We start from the raw sequence: 18,453 nt of genomic DNA on the forward strand, positions 1-18,453 counted from the left end.
TCCTTGGCCTGAACATTTTTGAAGACCCCTGCTCTACTGTTTTGTCTCAAAACTAAGCTAGGCTACAGCATGAAGATAGCAGTTAGGGGTTGTTTTTGTATTTTGGTTCGATAAATTATCTCGACCGCTTATTACTTGTCTTGTGGACCTCCGAAGGAAGTCTTCATTATAACCTTGAGATGTGTGACCTTCTGCGCCCACAATTCTCATCTATGACCCTCCATGACTCCCCTGTTGTTCACTCTGAGCTGCCGCCAATTTTCCGTACCATCCCTTTCAGAGGAGATAGTTACATCTATTGAAGTCTCCACTCAAAATGTATTTTCAGTAGGCTATAGCTTTCTGTGATGGTTCTATCTTTCTTTACCCACACAATTTATTTTATTATACTGTTTTATTTCATTGCTTTTGCTTTTTTTTGCTTCGTTCAATTCAGTTCGATTTTATTATAGTGCCAAATCACAAGTTGTCTCAAGACACACTATTTGTTTTATTATGTTTATTACTGTGTTTTGTTTTAATGCTTTTGTTTTATTGCTTATTTTATTTACTTCTTCAACACTTCCATGGTAAAAGAAGTGTAAAGGACCTATAAGCAGTTTCCTAAACAATGGGACCCACTTTTGGGTTGCAGAACCATTTTTTATGGGTCACGACTTGTGAGTAACTATCCACTTTTGTACTTTTCCAATATTAAAAATAAAATTTAGGCCTATATTATTTCAAAAGATTGTCAGAAATAAAATAAAACATTATTCAAAGGATTTCAGAAATGTTCAAACAATCAAAAATAATTACAAGAACGGTTGCCCCGGGTAAAATCTAGCGACATCAGAATGGTTGGAACAGTCGGTACTGCAAATCCGGCGACCTCGGAATGGCCGGACCCACCAGGTATTTCTGGCCACCAGAACCTACTCAGCCACGTTTGAGACTAGGGGTGGTTACGATTCTGTCCCTATCGGAACGTAACTCGAATGGCACTAAGTCGGCTGAAGCGGATTTTGCAACGTTTGGCACGGCAACTCGCTCACCTGAGCTCGCTCGGCGGTGCCTCTCGTGGCTATAGTCCGCTTCAGAGAGCGCGCCTCGGTCGTTGTAACTGTTTTTTGCCTAACTTCCTATCTTAATGTTAGGGGCTGTAGTCTGAGTGGTCCACCACTCGGGGTCAACTGACTGTGAACCAGGGACCACCATCCTGAGTAAAAATCAACCTGGGGAGTGGGGACCACTGTCGAGTGTGGATATGGGCTAAGATTCTATTTCTTTCCTAAGTTGTACAGTCTGTCTATTCCTTAGAGACCTAGAGAAACCTAGCCCTGTACAATTCTTCAGTTACTGTATGCCACCAGTCTGGAATAAACACTCAGAGATACATTGCTTTTACTGTAAGCTCTGGGAACTCTGCCTGATAACTCACCCAAAACTTCACAAGGGACTTTCATGTGCCTCTTCAGTGGCTGTGGCTCTTAACCACTTAAAGGGTAAGACCACTTTGGTAGAGGTTTGGGTTGTGTAGTTACCTTGCCATGATGTAACCCCAAAGGTGGGCAAGAAATAAAAAATAATTGCTCCATTGATTAGAAATTGATAATTCAAAATATGCTCCCCATTGGCTTACATTGTACGGTAAAACAGCTCTCAAAGTCACTCTTTTAGCACATAAATAAACCCAAACATAGCTGATTCAGGCAATATAGAGTATCACCAAACCCAATTTTTAAATAAAAATGTCAACTTCCTGTTGATTTTACTATTTGAAGATCTGGATCCGGATCCGCGAATCCAGTCCAAGTTTTCTACTTATTAAAAATGGCAAAATCAACAGGAAGTTGACATTTTTATAAAAAAAAAAAACAGTACTGGGTTTGGTGAAGTTCTACATTGTCTGAATCAACTTTGTTTGCGTTCATTTATGTGCTAAAAGAGTGACTTTGAGATTTGTTTTACCGTACAATGTAAGTCAATGAGGAGCATATTTTGAATTATCAATTTCTAATCAATGGAGCAATTATTTTTAGCGGCGCTAGCCGCTCTATACCTTTAGGTATAGAGCGGATCCTGCTCTATACCTGACTTTGTCCGTGTCCGTCAACGTTCTGATTGGTCAGGTCCGTCAACGTTCTGATTGGTCAGGTCCGTCAACGTTCTGATTGGTCAGGTCCGTCAACGTTCTGATTGGTCAGGTCCGTCAACGTTCTGATTGGTCAGGTCCGTCAACGTTCTGATTGGTCAGGTAATTCAAAAAAGTGAATGGTCAAGCTTCACATGACACGTGGCTATAAACACATTATAAACACATATCGATGACAAAATGTATCAAAGGCGCCGCTACCTTCACACAGGGTGTGATTTTTTATTTATTGCCCACCTTTGGAGTTACATCATGGCAAGGTAACTACACAACCCAAACCTCTGCCAAAGTGGTCTTGCCCTTTAAAACCTCTATTCTTAGTTAAACAGACCTGAAATAAACAGACCATATTTGCCCAAATATGGACAAAAGCAAATTGGTGTTGTTTCTTTTGTGTCTGACATAATATGCCCATATATGGAGATCGCTGACAGCGCAAGTAAATTATGCCGGAATATGGACATAGCGAGAGAGAGAGGGAGGGGATGCGAGACAGGGAGAAGGGGAGAGAGAGAGGAAGGGAGGGAGCCAGGGAGGGAAAGATAGCTTATTTTACCCCCACCACCCCCCAATAACCAGGCCAATGCTGGCTACTTACACCTGAACATGTCGCAAAGCGACACATTGTCAGACCAATAACTCTGGCGTGCCAGGCAAGCTGATATTGTAATCATAAAACGTAATGGTCATCATCATGATTCAAATGTGATGTTTGGTGATAAAAAAAAGATTTTTTTACCTCAGCAAGAAATAGCATACAAAACAAACAGAACTAACAACTATCAGAAATATATTAGAGTTAATGTTAATGCACAATTGACACAATGATCAAATTAACAATGTTTACACATCACTTTACACAGTTTCATGAGCTTTCTTGATAATTATATAGTGAAAATGGTTATACATGTAGCTGGGGGATTCAAATTCAGTTCTACTATAGCCACTATAAAGTTAGTTACTGTATTAAACAAGGCAAAGGCTTTTCATTTTCAATGAATTGCTCTAAAATGTAAGTCCTAGACTTAGTTGGTTAAACATGTTTCCATTTCAGTACTTTGAAGAAAAATAATCAAGAGGGGTTATTTGTCACATACATACTCATACAGGTACAAGCAATGAACTGCTAATGTGGCACAGTGCCACAGTCCACAAGACTGGGCTAACAGCAACACAGGAACAACTACAACAAAAATACTGGATATGATATGAAAAAGTAAGTTAAAAAAATAAATGATTATATAAAATTATTGAAAGTAAAGTAAAATGCTTGAAAGTAAGCAAGTCCAACTAGACCTACAGTACTAAAGTGAATACAAATTATTTAACATCAACAAGTTAGTTTTTAATGCTAGATTACATCCCACTATGAAATTTAGGGGGGGAAAAAAATCCTTCTGTTTGGCTGCATCATTGTTTCTCCTCAATGTGTAGGCTAATCAATCTGCAATTGCATATGGGCATTGGCATAGGAAGGTACTGACGAGGCAGAGTTTTCCAGGCAGGGGCTGAAGAACCTGAATATCTTTTATTCAACTTCTTTTATAATCTTTTATATTTATAAGTATACTCAAAAAAATTACCCGCACACTGCCAGCTTATTAAAGCACTCAAATAAATCTTAATGTACCGGTCAAGCTGGCAGCGTGTGACTAATTTTGTATTATTGATGTTGCTCAACACTTTACCAATGCACCTGAAGTCTGGGCAGAGTTGTGGTGTGTGCATTCCCGGAAATCTGCACGTAGTTGGGGCACACACACGTCCCCTGGGTATGGACGAGTGTACTATTATTTTCTTGCTGTAGCATTTTCTTTCTTATTGTTGATGTAAACTCAGAGTCCTCAGGAGAAGAAGTCCTTGGAGATGGCCTCTACAAAGTTAGGTGCTGCCATGAGGATTCCGATGGTGCAGAGGATGGTGAAGAGAGAGAAAGCCATCAAACAAAGCCGGTCAATAACAGATGCAGCAAATTTCCACTCGTTGCATAGACTCGCCTCCTCGTCTTGGTCACGGAAGCGCTTGGCAATATAACGCACCTCATCCAGGATCTTGGCCACTTCTGGCTCCAAACTGCCCACTGTGGAACACTGTCCAGTAGGGAGGAGTACCTCCTCCTCACCTACTCGGCCAAGTAGCCGCCCACTGAGGACTCCGGAGTCAGGGGAAGTGGAGGCAGTTGAGCAGGGCATGCTTTCCAGACCACGGTAGTCGATATACAGCATGTTGCCATTGGTGGAGTGGGATGCAGGGGTGCTAGCGTTGAGGTCCATACTACTTAGACTGCTCTGTGGACCATCGCAGGCTGAGCGTACCCGGGCCTCACCTGGGCGTTTCATCCGTAGGAACCAGGCACACCAGTTGAGAAGAATAACTCGGGTCTTTGAGATTAAACATAACAACAGTCAATCAATTTGGAGGTTATGAGCTTCAAACTTTATCCCCAAATAGTGTAAAAGCACATATCCACACAAACAATACTACTGTTGGTGCTAGGACAGAAACCACAGGAAAAAGAAGTAAAGTCTGCACACTAGAAAATTCACCCATAAAAATGGATTAATATTATCACCAGTCACCACATGTGACAGTTCGAGCATAAGCTCTTCATTAGATCGAGGTCATATGAATACTCCTGAACCACAGCAATGAACCAGGGTCTGATTTAGAGCTTACACTTTAACTGTCACTTGTGATGTCACATGTGATGTAATGCATGTGTATGGGAACACAGTGTAGAGACTTTCTTCTTCAAACATTCTAGAAAATACATTTTATATAACTCAATATATGTAAAAACGTAACCTAAAGCAAAAAAAAAGACACCCACACATCTTTGAAGTATAATTTGATTGATATACTACTAGAAATCGCCTTTCTCAAAGGCAACATGCCAATGGTGTATTTCTAATGCACTCCAGCTCTTGGCCATTATACTAGACATTGTGTATGAGGTTGTTAATCTGAGATAATGGTTTAAAATGGAATGACACTTACCCACTTTGGCATCTTGCCTCCATCAGGGTCATGGTGATGGTATTGTAAGACCAGGACAGTTGCTATTACTGAAAGACCAACAATGACCATTGTGGTGGCAAAGTATTCAGCTGAAGGAGAAAATGAAAAACAGAGAGGGAATATGTAGTGAGGATGGGGGGAGGAGGTCACACAGAGAAAACTACTAAATGTGCTCAGTAGACCTCCGCCAAGGTGACAGTTTGTCTGTAAAGGTGTTGCGGTGCTTCTGGTGCAATGTCCACTTTTGGCCAATATACTGTAACTTTATGATGCATGTGACCCGTTTTCCTGGGCCCATGGTACACCTTTTTTCAAAGTACTGTGTCCTTATGTCAATCAGATGACATGAAAACAAACTTCCCACCAAGTTTTGTGCAAATATGTTAATAACTGCTTGAGATAACCAGACAAACAGACATGAGTGGAAACTTTACCTCCTTGGACCTTTGTGGAAAAAGAAAAAGGGAACTTGACCATGCAATGTCAGTGTTGAAGAGATGGAGGCAAACCACTGGCCCTGGACATTCACTGCTTAATGATTTCCTCAACAAAAATCAGAGCTTAGCCTTCACTTAATGTGGCCCATGGGTCAATATCCGAATACTGATATATATTACTTATTTCAGCTGTTCCAGTTCCAATCATGCAAGTTTACATGACCCGTTTTAATCAAGTACATTGTATTAAACTGTACTGCTTTTTTGTGCCCAATGTATTTGTATTGTTAATAAAGTTAATATAAGTATGTTACACTGAATAATCATTGTGATATCCCTGTATTATTACATTTGTTACCATTATGGGCTGTTTGAGCGATGGGTTTACACAGTATATATACTGGTGATGAGAGTGCAGGTATGCATACGCAATGGCCCTTCCTCTCTCCATCATCAAAGTTGCCCGTGGCCTAGCTCATAAAATAAATGTCACAGTTCAGATCCCAGCAATAGTCAATGTGTCTCATAAGTTTCTTATGAGTGAGTAACTGAAACCTTCTGCTTCTCGTACTGCTTCTCGCCGACTAAGCACTCTGACTCCTCTAGTAAAATGGATAGATATTTTTGTCTCAGAACCAACAGACCAAGCACTCTATATTCATAAAGATGAATAGATACCATTAGAAATTTCAGTTTTTCTAAATTGAACACAATTAATTGTTGAAGAAAATGACAACACAATCTTTCTCATGGCTTCCCGAATAGCCAGACTTACCTATTAGAGGCACAGAGTCAGAGGTGGCAGGCATAATCTCTGCAACCAGCAGCATGAAGACAGTCAAGGACAGTAGGACTGTAATACCTAGGAGAGAAAATACATGCTGACATCACAATATTCAACAAAGACACTTTCCAATCACAAATTTAGGAAGTCATAATGTTTATTGAATGGTCACACAACAAAACATTATCATAAAGTCTTCAGTCGGCAGTGATCTACTTAGAGTTGAGTCAGTTTCCTAGTTTCATTCAGCAATATTTGTTAACATGAATAAAAATCTAACTGTTAAATTATTATCCTCTCTATATATCACACTATAAGCACACTAAAACACCCTGCATTTTAGACAATTGAATTCACTATTACATATTTGCAGTTTCCTGCATTCCACGTGTTGCATTAATTGTCATGCCAAGTTACTGTATTTTCAAATTCATCATTCACAATATTGCTTCAGAGGGTTTAGCTAGAGCTAGTATTGTAGGTACCTCACCGCCCAGACGTAAGGGTGGTAGGACAGAGACAGACGAAGAAAAAGTTTCACTAATGAACTGGCATAGCTAAGCCAGCGGCTCTTATGGAGATATTACCGAGGGACTGAAAGTCTCAGAGAGATTAAGAGGAGGCTTTGCACATCTTCTCTTCTCACATCTTTCTTTCCATTGCTATGGCAACTGCTGCCTCCTCTTATCTCCAAAGAACTATGCTTTCAAAGTTGCATACCTTAACATTTCAAAATGTTTTGAGTGATACCTGAAAGGTGACATATCTCAAATGTCAAAGTAAAAATTCCAATCACAATGTTGATATTAACAGTTAATCACATCTAGAGCAATATTTCTCCTTCTCCACCAACAAACAGATAAACAGCCTCTTACTATCTTAGAAATAAATAATGGCACACACTGCAGGGCCATAATGTTGGCATTATGTGCTTGTGTGTGCTATGCTCAATCCATCATTGCAAAGCTCACTTTGATTGCTAAATGCATTCATATGCTAGAATATTGCAGGAGAACCTTTCCCTAAGCTCTAACTTGCTGCTTTCAACACATTATTTTGTTCAATGACAGTTTTTTTGTACGGAATTAAAGCTATGATCAAATGGTGCTACAAAACATAATTCTCAATGTGCGTTTAACATGTTTCATCAAATTGGGAGATGCGTGAGGACACTGTGAGACACACAAGAACCACACATCGGATTCTCACTCACTTGTTAATTAAGGAAGCCACCTACACTATAAGCTTCTAATCTTTTGAGCCAGAACCAGCTGTATAAACCCCAGTTCACCTCCCTGTACAGTAGGTAGCCTACTCTCTTCACCACAGCAAGAGCATGAAGCAGAAGCATTCAGGCAGACTGTGAAAATTGAAATAGGACTTCTCAGTCCATTGAATTGTAAAAAATCACACCCTGTGTGAAGGTAGCGGCGCCTTTGATACATTTTGTCATCGATATGTGTTTATAATGTGTTTATAGCCATGTGTCACGTGAAGCTTGACCAATCACTTTGTTGACGCACCTGACCAATCAGAACGTTGATGTACGCACACGGACAAAGTCAGGTATAGAGCAGGATCCCGGCTAGCGCCGCTAAAAAATGAGTATGAGTTGTAGAGTTCCAAATTATCCACATGAGCCTGACTTCAATAATATGTACAATGTATCAAGTTATCATAAACAAAGACTTTTTAACAGTTGACTATGATCTGTAAATGATTTAGAGTAACTTCATCATGATTACGTTATTATTATGACATTTCTTAGGGCAGCAGGAGCGGACGTTTGTTTTGTTTTCCTGTGTCTGTGTGTGTGTTTGTGTGTGTGTGTGTCTCTCTCTCTGTCTCTCTCTCTGTGAGTGTTTTTGCAGCAATTCTCTACTACTGTCCTACTACTACACGGCGATGGATCAGTGTCAAATTTCAAGGAATCACAGAATATTTTTCAAACAGAATGAATATACAATAAGACAACAGCAAATACCTGACAAGGAATTCAGTAAAATGCAGGGTGTGTTTATAGCACAATGTACCAGAGAGATCATAATTTAACCGTGGCATTTAATGCTTGAGTGAGTAAACTTCAGTATAGTAAATGTCATGGTCTGAAAAACAACATGTCAAAACACAGAGCATTCCAAGTCTGGCATTACAAGTGGCAGCGGTGGCCTAGTGGTTAGAGGGGCGGCCTTGATACCGGAAGGTCCCTAGTTCGATTCCCCAATTCATCACATCAATCATGAATCACCGCTGAATAGCCCTTGAGCAAGGCTTCCATGCAGGGTCCGGCTGGAAACAAGCTTCGTGCTTAGTCCGACACCCTGGGTAAACAACAAACTTTGCTTTGCTTTGGCTGTGTCATTCTTTATGGTTTGCATAAAAATCCCTGGCAGTTCTTCCGATAAACACTACTGGGGAAGTTTGTCCAGTAAACAGCAAAGATTAGAAAAAGCAAGCAGTGGAGAGTGTTAATGAAAGATAAATTACATTCTAAGAGTTCAGAAGAAATTGTACATGGAGATATGAATTTGAAAAGCCTTTACTTTTTCAACTATTACAATGATTTCAGTGATTACAGTAATTTGAATTATTATCAGATCTTTTGAGTCATTAGGTTAACAAACCTGGATGTTTTCTGCACAATATATGCAATCTGCAGTCTGTGCTCCATCAATAACAAGTGTATCAAATTGGCTACGCTCAACCATGTGTGGGTGACTTTACGTTGGGTTATAACTATGGTTTGATGTGAAGCTACATGATAATTTAGCCTACATGATATCAAAGTATTGATCTACAAAGTTAGAGAAGTTATTGAAGACAAGGAAAGACACAAGTCCAAACTAGAAAAAGTGCTCCTCGGAGCACAGGTCTCCGCCAGGTCAGGTAGGTTATTGTGGCCTCCTGGTGGCACTATACAGTAATAGGCCAATGTGAAAAGGGTGCCATTTCTTCTTAGGCCTTTCATGGCAATCGGACACTGCATTCATGATTTGAGGCATTTTGTGGCAAAAATGTGTTTTGCTAAATTAGACCTGCTGGTGGCGCTATAACAGGCCAATGTGAAAAGGGTGGCATTTCTTCCTCGGCCTAGTGGGAATGCGTGTGTGAAATTTCACGGAAATCGCAAGGGTTAGGGTTCATGGTTTGAGGCATTTTGTTCAAAACGGACCAATCCTGCAAACTTTGGAAGCCAACCTTAGCCAATCAGGATGGAATATGGAAAATCGGACAGATCCGTGTTAATCACATGACTATAGAGATACTGTATACTGATTTGCGTTATGTTTGGATAAAATCTGTAGGAGTAATATAAAAAAAAATGTTTTGCACAAATCAGCCTCCTGGTGGCGCTATAACAGGCCCATGTAAAAATGTGGGGCAGAGGTTCTGAATTGGCATCCAGGGAGTGTGTGTGCACAGTTTCGTAATGACCGGGCCAACGGTGCCAGAGATTAGCTGGTCACAGACAGATGCACACAGCACAAACGGACACAAAGACGGACGGACAGGGGGTAAAACATACTATCTCGCCATGCCTTTCGGCCTGGCGGAGACAATGAAGCAGCATGGTAAAATAAAAATATTGTCCCATAAAAATGTAACATTCTGTGTGTGTGTGTGTGTGTGTGTGTGTGTGTGTGTGTGTGTGTGTGTGTGTGTGTGTGTGTGTGTGTGTGTGTGTGTGTGTGTGTGTGTGTGTGCGTGGGCGTGGGCGTGGGAGTGGGCGCATGTGCGCGTGTGCGCGTGTGTGTTCACTTCCAGCTCCCTCACCCAGTGAGATCTTTTCCCCAGAATCGGCTGGTAGCAGGAAAACCAGCAGGGCCAGGGTGGAGATAAGCACACAAGGGAGTAGAAGATTGAGGCCATAGTAGAGGGTCCTCCTACGCATCACTATGGTGAAGGTAACGTCAGGGTAGGGCTCCTTACAGCAGTCATAGAAACGCTCATTCCTCCGCCCAGGAACCTCTGTTACACAAAATTAAATATGCAGAGATGGAGTGAAATTATCATCTTGGAACTTGGGTTACTTTGGTGGAGGAGACAAATGAAAGCCAAGTGCTGTTGAAGTGAAAAGCTTAACTAATCTATACAATCTGAATACAGATCACCCAGACATTCATCGAATGCCCAGGGGACAATTCCTTCATGACATACTAACCAGCCTTATTTACACAAAAACACAAATGATATCCACTTAAAACATACCGCCCCAAAAAACAAATACTTCATGGTCCTCGCACCGGGGTCATTTTGGAAAGCAGCAACGTTTTCAGAAATGGTATTAACTTACTCAACATTATGTATTAACTAAAATATGCTGCCTGCGTTGTCAAAAACACATTGTGTGGAATGGTTATTTTGAAAAATATACCAGTGAAAGATTATATGAAAAATAACTATTGTTTAATTGGAAAAAAGTGACACAGTATATGACTTTAAGAGTGAATACATTTTTAAAGATTTGAGAAATTCCTATGCTCTAAAACATTCAGTTCTTATACTGTGAAACAATTTCTACCTCTTGGCCCATCATTTCCTCTTACCCACAAGGTCCCACTCTCCATTGGCAATGTAGCCAGTAATATCTGCCTCTATCATCTGCAAGTCCAGGGACCAGCCCCCATATGTCCAGGAACCAAACTTCAGATCACATCTTTGAACATCAAAGGGGAACCAGCGCACATCAATATAGCAGGTGCTCTTGAAGATTCCTGTGGTTGGAGGTGGAGGAACATGAAAAAGACCGAGGGGAAGGCCAGAAAGTCTGCTCAACAAGGGACTGCTATGACACTTGACAATGAAAGGATACAGAGAGCTGTAGGATTGCAAGGAAAGAGAGCTATAAAACTACACAGTATGAGAGATAAAGTAGGAAACTGAATGACTGATACAGACCAGATAAAAGAGTGTATTCAACCCAGATTGGAAAAAGCAACCAGCGGAGAGTGTTGATGAAAGATAAATTACATTCTAAGAGTGCAGAAGAAAGAGAATCTGTAAATGGAGATATAAATTTGAAAAATACCTCCCAACGACAGTGAAAACTCACAATTACTAGAGGTTGGCCAATATTACATCAGTGGAATAGTAATAGGAAATAATCTATGGCCCTATTAAATATACAGTAGATATGAGCGGGAGGGAGAAAACAAAGATCTGTCTTGCAGAATGACAAAGAGGACAAATGCTAGAGCCGTACAAATTATGATAGAGTAAGAGCAGGCATTTACTGCAATGGAGCTTCATTGGTAAGACAAATGCCAGGAAATTCAATTTGGTGCCTATATGGGGGACATGTCTGCACATCTCGTTATTCATTTTATATAACCTGAGTTGCTTTCAGTCAAGCTGCATGTCATAGGTCTGCGGTGCTGAAGCAGTGACCCACTTGTGCTTTACAGTATGTCAACGGTATTCATGGGAATTCATTTGTTGGAAGGTTGAGAAGCAATTTGTTGGCGATGCTGCAATCAATCCAGCGGATATCCAATGATGGAGATATTTATGTGTATTGATTGAGGCAGGGCGGGCTGTGTTTCTGCATAGTAAGGGGAAATGGAGGGAAGAAGAGGAGTTTGCCAGGGAGCAAAGCGATCACAGGGTTTGACAGGAAGGCCTCTGAGTTAATTGTGAATCTGTGTGCATGTATGTGGAAATGTGTGCGTACAGCGCGAGTGCATCTGTGTGCAGATATATTGCTTGTGCTGTGTGTACTGTATGTGTGCACAAGTTATACGATGAGAGAGTGACAGAGATGAAGTGCATCTGCGTGTGTGTTTGCGTGCGTGCACGACACGACGCGTGTGTGTGTTAAGAGTCTCATAGATCTTTAGACTCGATGACCTAGGAGTAGTGGGTCACTAGGGACTTGATCAGGAAGGCAATACTACACCACATTATTTTCAGGGTTGTGTGATGTTCCTTCTATTAAAACAAAATGAAATTTGAACATTTGTGGTCTGGCTATTTCTAAAAATGTATTCTCAAATGAGCTGTCTGTTATGCTCCCCTTAGTGACGTCACTGTAAGGCTGATTGTTATAATCCCACTCATCAGGGAGAGAGCATTTTCTCTCGTCCGCCATGTTTTTGTGCACCGCATTAAAAACCGTCAATGCTTTTTTCTTATCTGTGTATATAAAAATCACACCCTGTGTGAAGGTAGCGGCGCCTTTGATACATTATGTCATCGATATGTGTTTATAATGTGTTTATAGCCATGAGTCACGTGAAGCTTGACCAATCACTTTGTTGACGGGTCTGACCAATCAGAACGTTGACGGGTCTGACCAATCAGAACGTTGACGGGTCTGACCAATCAGAACGTTGACGTGTCTGACCAATCAGAACGTTGACGGTGAACACGGACAAAGTCAGGTATAGAGCAGGATCCGCTCTATACCTAAAGGTATAGAGCGGCTAGCGCTGCTAAAAATATTGATTTCTAAGTGAATCTCTTAGTTGCATTGGTGAAACCAGCACCATTGTGAAGCAGTTTGTTTATATTTAATACAATATATTTTTGTAAAACAGCATATCATTTCAACTTTAATTGGACTGTATTAACATGCCATGTGACATCACCACTTGAAGATTTTAAATATTGAACACCAGTCTTCAACTTTCACTGATGAAGACGAAATGTGTTGGTGAATCCATGCCTTAATAAAGTATTTTCATAATTATGGGCCTTGGATGCTATTATTCATTCACTCTTTTGGACGTCCATTAAAAGTAATCCCTTATCCCTTAAAAACCCTATCCTTGAAGAGCACCTGATTGTTTTACTTCCACAGTACTATTGTTCTTAACCGAGCACAGCCCTCCCATTTTTTTCTTTTACTGTTCCTTATTGCCAAGAGTAGAAGGCATTAGAAGAATTTGATGACATAGTATTATGTGCTGCTTTCAGAGACAAAAAAAAGTTATAATTGATTAGCATACTAAGCAGCATACTGAAAATGTGCCCAAACCATTAACATTATAAGACAAAGGCAAACTACTTGGACAACTCTCAGGACAGCAGACTCGCTCCTCATTTTCTACCGCAGTCTGAAAATGTGCCTATTCAGATTCTAACTCACCCCCTACACTCCTTATTCTTTGTATCACTTCTTTCTGCCTGCCTTCATATTTTGATAGATGCTAGTTATGCAGATTTATGTTGGTTAGTTATTCACATTCTATTTAGACATTTACTGTTTGCTTGTCCACAAATTCTAAGTATGTTATTTAGACAGCATGTTGTTTTGACAGATGTCAGGGGTGATGATCTGGTATCCTAGTTACTTTGCAGCACTATTTTTTGCGCTCTATTTACTTGACCATTTACTCTGTCGATTGTTGACTAGGGTCACTGCCACTTACTCAAATCTTGCACTTGGTATGTCGCTCTGGATAAGAATAGAGCATCTGATATAGGCCTAAATTGTCAATTATAATTGTACTCTTTTAAACAGAGTACTTAAAAATGATTCCATACAGTACATAGGCTACACATGTATCCTATGTATGGTGATTGTAGTGTACACTAATATCATTCACAAAGTATTTCACCATTAATATCCTATTAATATCCTAGTTATTTCTCCATAACCTAAGTATAATATCTTTAAGTCATTTTCGGGAACTCAATCCCACAGGCACAGGATCTCTCATTCCACCTTCTTATTAACACATTTCCAGGTTAATAAGATATTGACCTTAGTGACACCACGGAAGCCATTTTGCTCTCTGGGGTGGGTATGTGTGTGTGGGGTTCCCACCCTAAATATGACGTAAGAGCAAAATGGCCACTGTGTGAATATGGCCAATTGTATTGTGCAGAATAAGACCTTGAACATGTCTACCTGAGCAAAAATGAAGAGCTTTCAAAAGTCTGTCTTTCTCTTGCTGACAACCTCAACTGTCTCCTTGTCCCCTTGAATGTTGACACTAAATATTAAACCTACAATATATCCTGGTTCAGTCCAGGAGTTTACAATCTCAACAGAAACAACCGGAGGGCCCTAATGTTGACAGCAGAACCTAGTGCCATGGCGCATGGTCTGAACTTGAGCTGTGGGAGTGTCTGGTGCAATGGTGCTATCTATAGGATGGTAAATGAGGGCGCTATCTGTCAGTGCCTTGAATTAGTCATGACAACCGTGGATGTGTTTTTGGGTGTGTTTTGGGCGTTACAATAATAAAACCAATCAGAGTGTCAGGTGCTATCACAGCTGAAGACACACAGAATGATTTTCTATAGTAGCGTGTACTAGCGTCCTCTGCATGAAGTGAAAGTATGTGAGTTTAAAATCTACAGGAGCAGCATTAATATGATATACTGTAATGATGTGATGTGAAATAAATACTTGTCATGATGACATTTGTTTCTCTTTCTACTGGCTCTCCCACTTCAAAACTTGTTCTGGCACAACTGTTCAGAATTAAATTGACATTCTCTGTAGGCTTACCTGGAGGTAAGTAGGAGCAAGATCCTGAAGAGTTGACCAAAATGTTGGTGTGGAAAGTAGGATCAAACCTCTCATCTGCACTGTTGACAACATTAATTACATCTGTGTAACAACTAGTATACATATGAAGTTATACATGCCAGATTAATTGATTAATGAATGAATTGATTGATGTTTTTATTGACAATAATGCATATACATGATCATATATTTGTACATACTGTATCTGTCAAAAGGATAAAACAAAACAAAAGCTCAATAGCTTATCCAGGAATCCATTGTGGTTCTTTGGATGCAAATGTGTTTGAAATAATAATCCATCATCCATGAATATATATGTACAGCCAACCTATCACAAGTCCCACATGAATTCAGACTGGCCACAAAACACATGTGAAATACATTGGCTGTTATATTAAAAGGGTATGTTTTTCTCTATCTTATTATTTTGCTAGGTTATGCACAATGGCACGCCTAAGCAACAGATTCTATAGGCACATTACGGCAGATCCCAAGAGAAGCCTTATTCAGAAGCTATACCTTGTGTTACTGCTTCCCACAATTCACTATCTCTAATAATGAACTCCCAAGAGGTTGATAGAGGAGGTTGAAATGTAGTTGAAAGAGGTATTTAAACAGGAAAACACAGTGGTGCTCTGTCAAATCTAGTCTAAATCTAAAGCCATTGTTTTGTTCTAAGGGACAATGACAAAAGGAAATACTGTCATTAATGGAAGAGTAGCAAGCCGCGCATGCTATTTGTATATTATATATTTTAAGAATTGTCATTTATATGACCTTTTCCAATTTTCAATATTTTTTCCACTTTACTATACAGGGTCATTTCTTTTTCAATATGATTTATTGGCCCAAAGGAAACCATTCTCCTGCAGATTATTAAAACAAAATTATAGGGTACAACTAGCCTTGAAATAACCTTCTTTCAAATACATTGCTTTTAAATTATGCAATTGTGTTTAAACTTTAAACTGTTGGAACAGCACTAGATAATGCTTGTTTTAATATGCATAATGGTGTAACCCAAGTACAGCATGTTATAATGAGTGTCGTTATTGTTGTTGTTTTGTCAAATTAAAATCCAAATACTAAAGTGCCATAATTCCCAGGGTATTTGTAAAGTAAAGCTGCTTGGAAAATGTTTAGATTATATTTTGGGGGGGACTATGGCCACATGCTGTAGGTTACTGTCCATCCACAATTCCACTCCGGTAGACACATACTGTACCTGTTGTAGAGCAGAATGTCTGGCTTCCAAATAAGATGATCAGGAAATCTCACATTGGTTACACCTGGGTAGTCAGATGCGTTCCACTGGAGGTAATAATCATTCCAGTACTGTGGGGTAGAGAGACATACCGTAAAATGCCTATCATCTCACACTTGCATCCTTAAAGCTAAACTATTCTGATATGGTATATTTGACCATTTCTGATGCTGGATGAGTCTAATCCATTTAGACCTGTGGGCGATTCTAAAAATGTCTTCTAAATCCTAAACGTTTACTGAAAAACTTATGTTGCCATATAGTTAAAATATAAAATGACACAGATGCTTTCAAAGTCCACCCTCCTTAGCAAGCACACATGCCTGCATGTGCACTAACATCTGAAGCTGGTATTTACACCTCATGTATTTCTGCAGTTGTATATTTGCTTTTCTAATGGTCGGGGAAACTTTGTGCTGCTGTGATAAATATAATTTTGTAACCTAAGGTAAGTATGGCCTATCAAGGTTATGTGCAAAATGATAGGTATGACATAATGGATAAATTGATGTTGAGTGAGCTTTGTCCCTCAAAGTGGCTCCACAATAGACAAATTTACTTGCAAACTACTTGCGTCAGCTTGATCTAAACTGTCATGCAGCAATAACCTGGCTAATGCATACAGTAGAAGTTAAAATGTTAATGATCAGTATAGGCTACATCATAGTTTACAGTTAATGCTGCATTGTGCAATATTTGTGATAACCACAAGTTCTGAAAATAATACTCGCTGAAGATTTCACTGAGACATAACGTTACCAAATATGTGCACACACCGGGCATCCATGGTTTTCCTTTACTCTTTTTTGAGTGGTGCCAACCACTCCTACATTTGAATTTGTCCGTGTGTCCGTATGTCCGTCCGTCCGTATGTCCGTCCGTATGATTGGTCAAGCTTCACGTGACACGTGACAATATGTTGTCACGTGTCACGTGACAACACATTGTTGCTGATTGCAACACAACGATGCAACCAGTTACACTTTCAAAGGCACCACTCTCTTCACACTGGGTGTGATTTTTCTAAACCATGATGGTATAAAATGACGTGATTCTAAGCTTCTTCTAAGACTTTGGGCTTCCCTCCCTGAGCTGCTCTGAGATCTATTGAAACACCTTTGCACCTCCCTCCTTGCTCATCCACTCCCACTTTCTTCCCACTATGTATATCCGACACCAGATGACCATTAGTTGTTAAATTTGTCTAGCTTTGGTTGCTACAGTCTGTTTGGTGTGTGTGAAGGGGAGGCTGGCTTATTTTGACACGCAACAGCATACTGTAAGTCCCCTTTTTTGTCAGTACAGGCCACAAATGGGTCTAAAATAGGCTTTAAAATCACTAATTGGCAAGTCACCCCTTTATAATTGATAGCTTGATAATCTATGGCATAAGCCCCCCCCCCCCCCCCCCAAATATGGATACATTTCTTACCAACTGTAGCCATATGTTAGTTGTCAAAACCTGGTTCTTCTCATCCTGTTTGAGAAAAAGTGCATTAAACAAATATAGTTGTTACCTTAGTTCATGACATTGTACTCCACAGATCCTAGTTTAAGACATGTTCATGGCAGCCAGTACAAAATGCCAAGATGAACGTCTACTTGATGAACGTCTACTTATGACCAAATCCAAACTGTATTTATGCAAATTGACATTAACCTCAAAGCTTTCAAATGGCATGCCTACTTGTCTAGTTGTGCTGAACAAGAACAATTCAATGGTTATTCAATGAGAATCATCTGTATTAGTGTAGGTAAAATAATCTATGTTTAAATTACAATATCAACACTATGCAGTCTTTACAAATCTATGTTGTCTCTTCTGCGTCTTAGATTCACCCACCACATCCATGATTTGCATGAGGCTGAAGCTGAAATGGACGGTGAGAGTGTGCGTGTCATTGAAGACAGGTCTCTCCAGTGGGTTGTAGTCAGCCATTAAGTCCCTGTATAGTCTGTGCTGATGTTCCCCTTGATGAGAAACTATAACCAAAAGAGACAAGCAACGCAAAAGCTATCAATGCATGTTATTTGGACAGCACTAAAGATAATAGACAAAAACATTACACTTCAGAGAGGAAGAGCGACACTGAAAATGCTATTCATTGAGCAATTCACATTATTATATATATTTGCGTATTATTATTATACTCACATCCATTTTGGCATACAAACAGATGATTTTCAAGCAACATAGCCATTCCAACATTTCTTTTTTCTTTTTTTTATTGAATTAGCTTGTTGGAGAATTTCATGAATGATTAACTTCATTTCAAAAATCACGGGAAGCGATTGTCTAACAAACTAGAATTAAAGGCAAAAGGCACTGATAAATAC

The 18,453-nt window shown here is 39.8% G+C and overlaps 1 protein-coding gene across 1 annotated transcript; it reads right to left on the reverse strand.

Annotated features, from left to right (window-relative positions):
- Positions 1-3,042: 3,042 nt before the first annotated feature.
- On the reverse strand, positions 3,043-18,093 carry LOC311052189 (neuronal acetylcholine receptor subunit alpha-7-like). Its single transcript, XM_084067015.1, has 9 exons — positions 17,960-18,093; positions 17,549-17,593; positions 16,078-16,187; positions 14,832-14,911; positions 10,921-11,088; positions 10,148-10,342; positions 6,365-6,451; positions 5,132-5,241; positions 3,043-4,515 (listed from the first exon to the last, which is right to left on the reverse strand). The coding sequence occupies exons 1-9, from the start codon at positions 18,053-18,055 to the stop codon at positions 3,979-3,981; spliced, it is 1,428 nt and encodes a 475-aa protein (XP_083923141.1). The 5' UTR covers positions 18,056-18,093; the 3' UTR covers positions 3,043-3,978.
- Positions 18,094-18,453: the final 360 nt, after the last annotated feature.

This window comes from Gymnoscopelus microlampas, assembly GCF_963454915.1.
Source record: "Gymnoscopelus microlampas genome assembly, chromosome: 1".
In the NCBI taxonomy this organism is placed as follows: domain Eukaryota; kingdom Metazoa; phylum Chordata; class Actinopteri; order Myctophiformes; family Myctophidae; genus Gymnoscopelus; species Gymnoscopelus microlampas.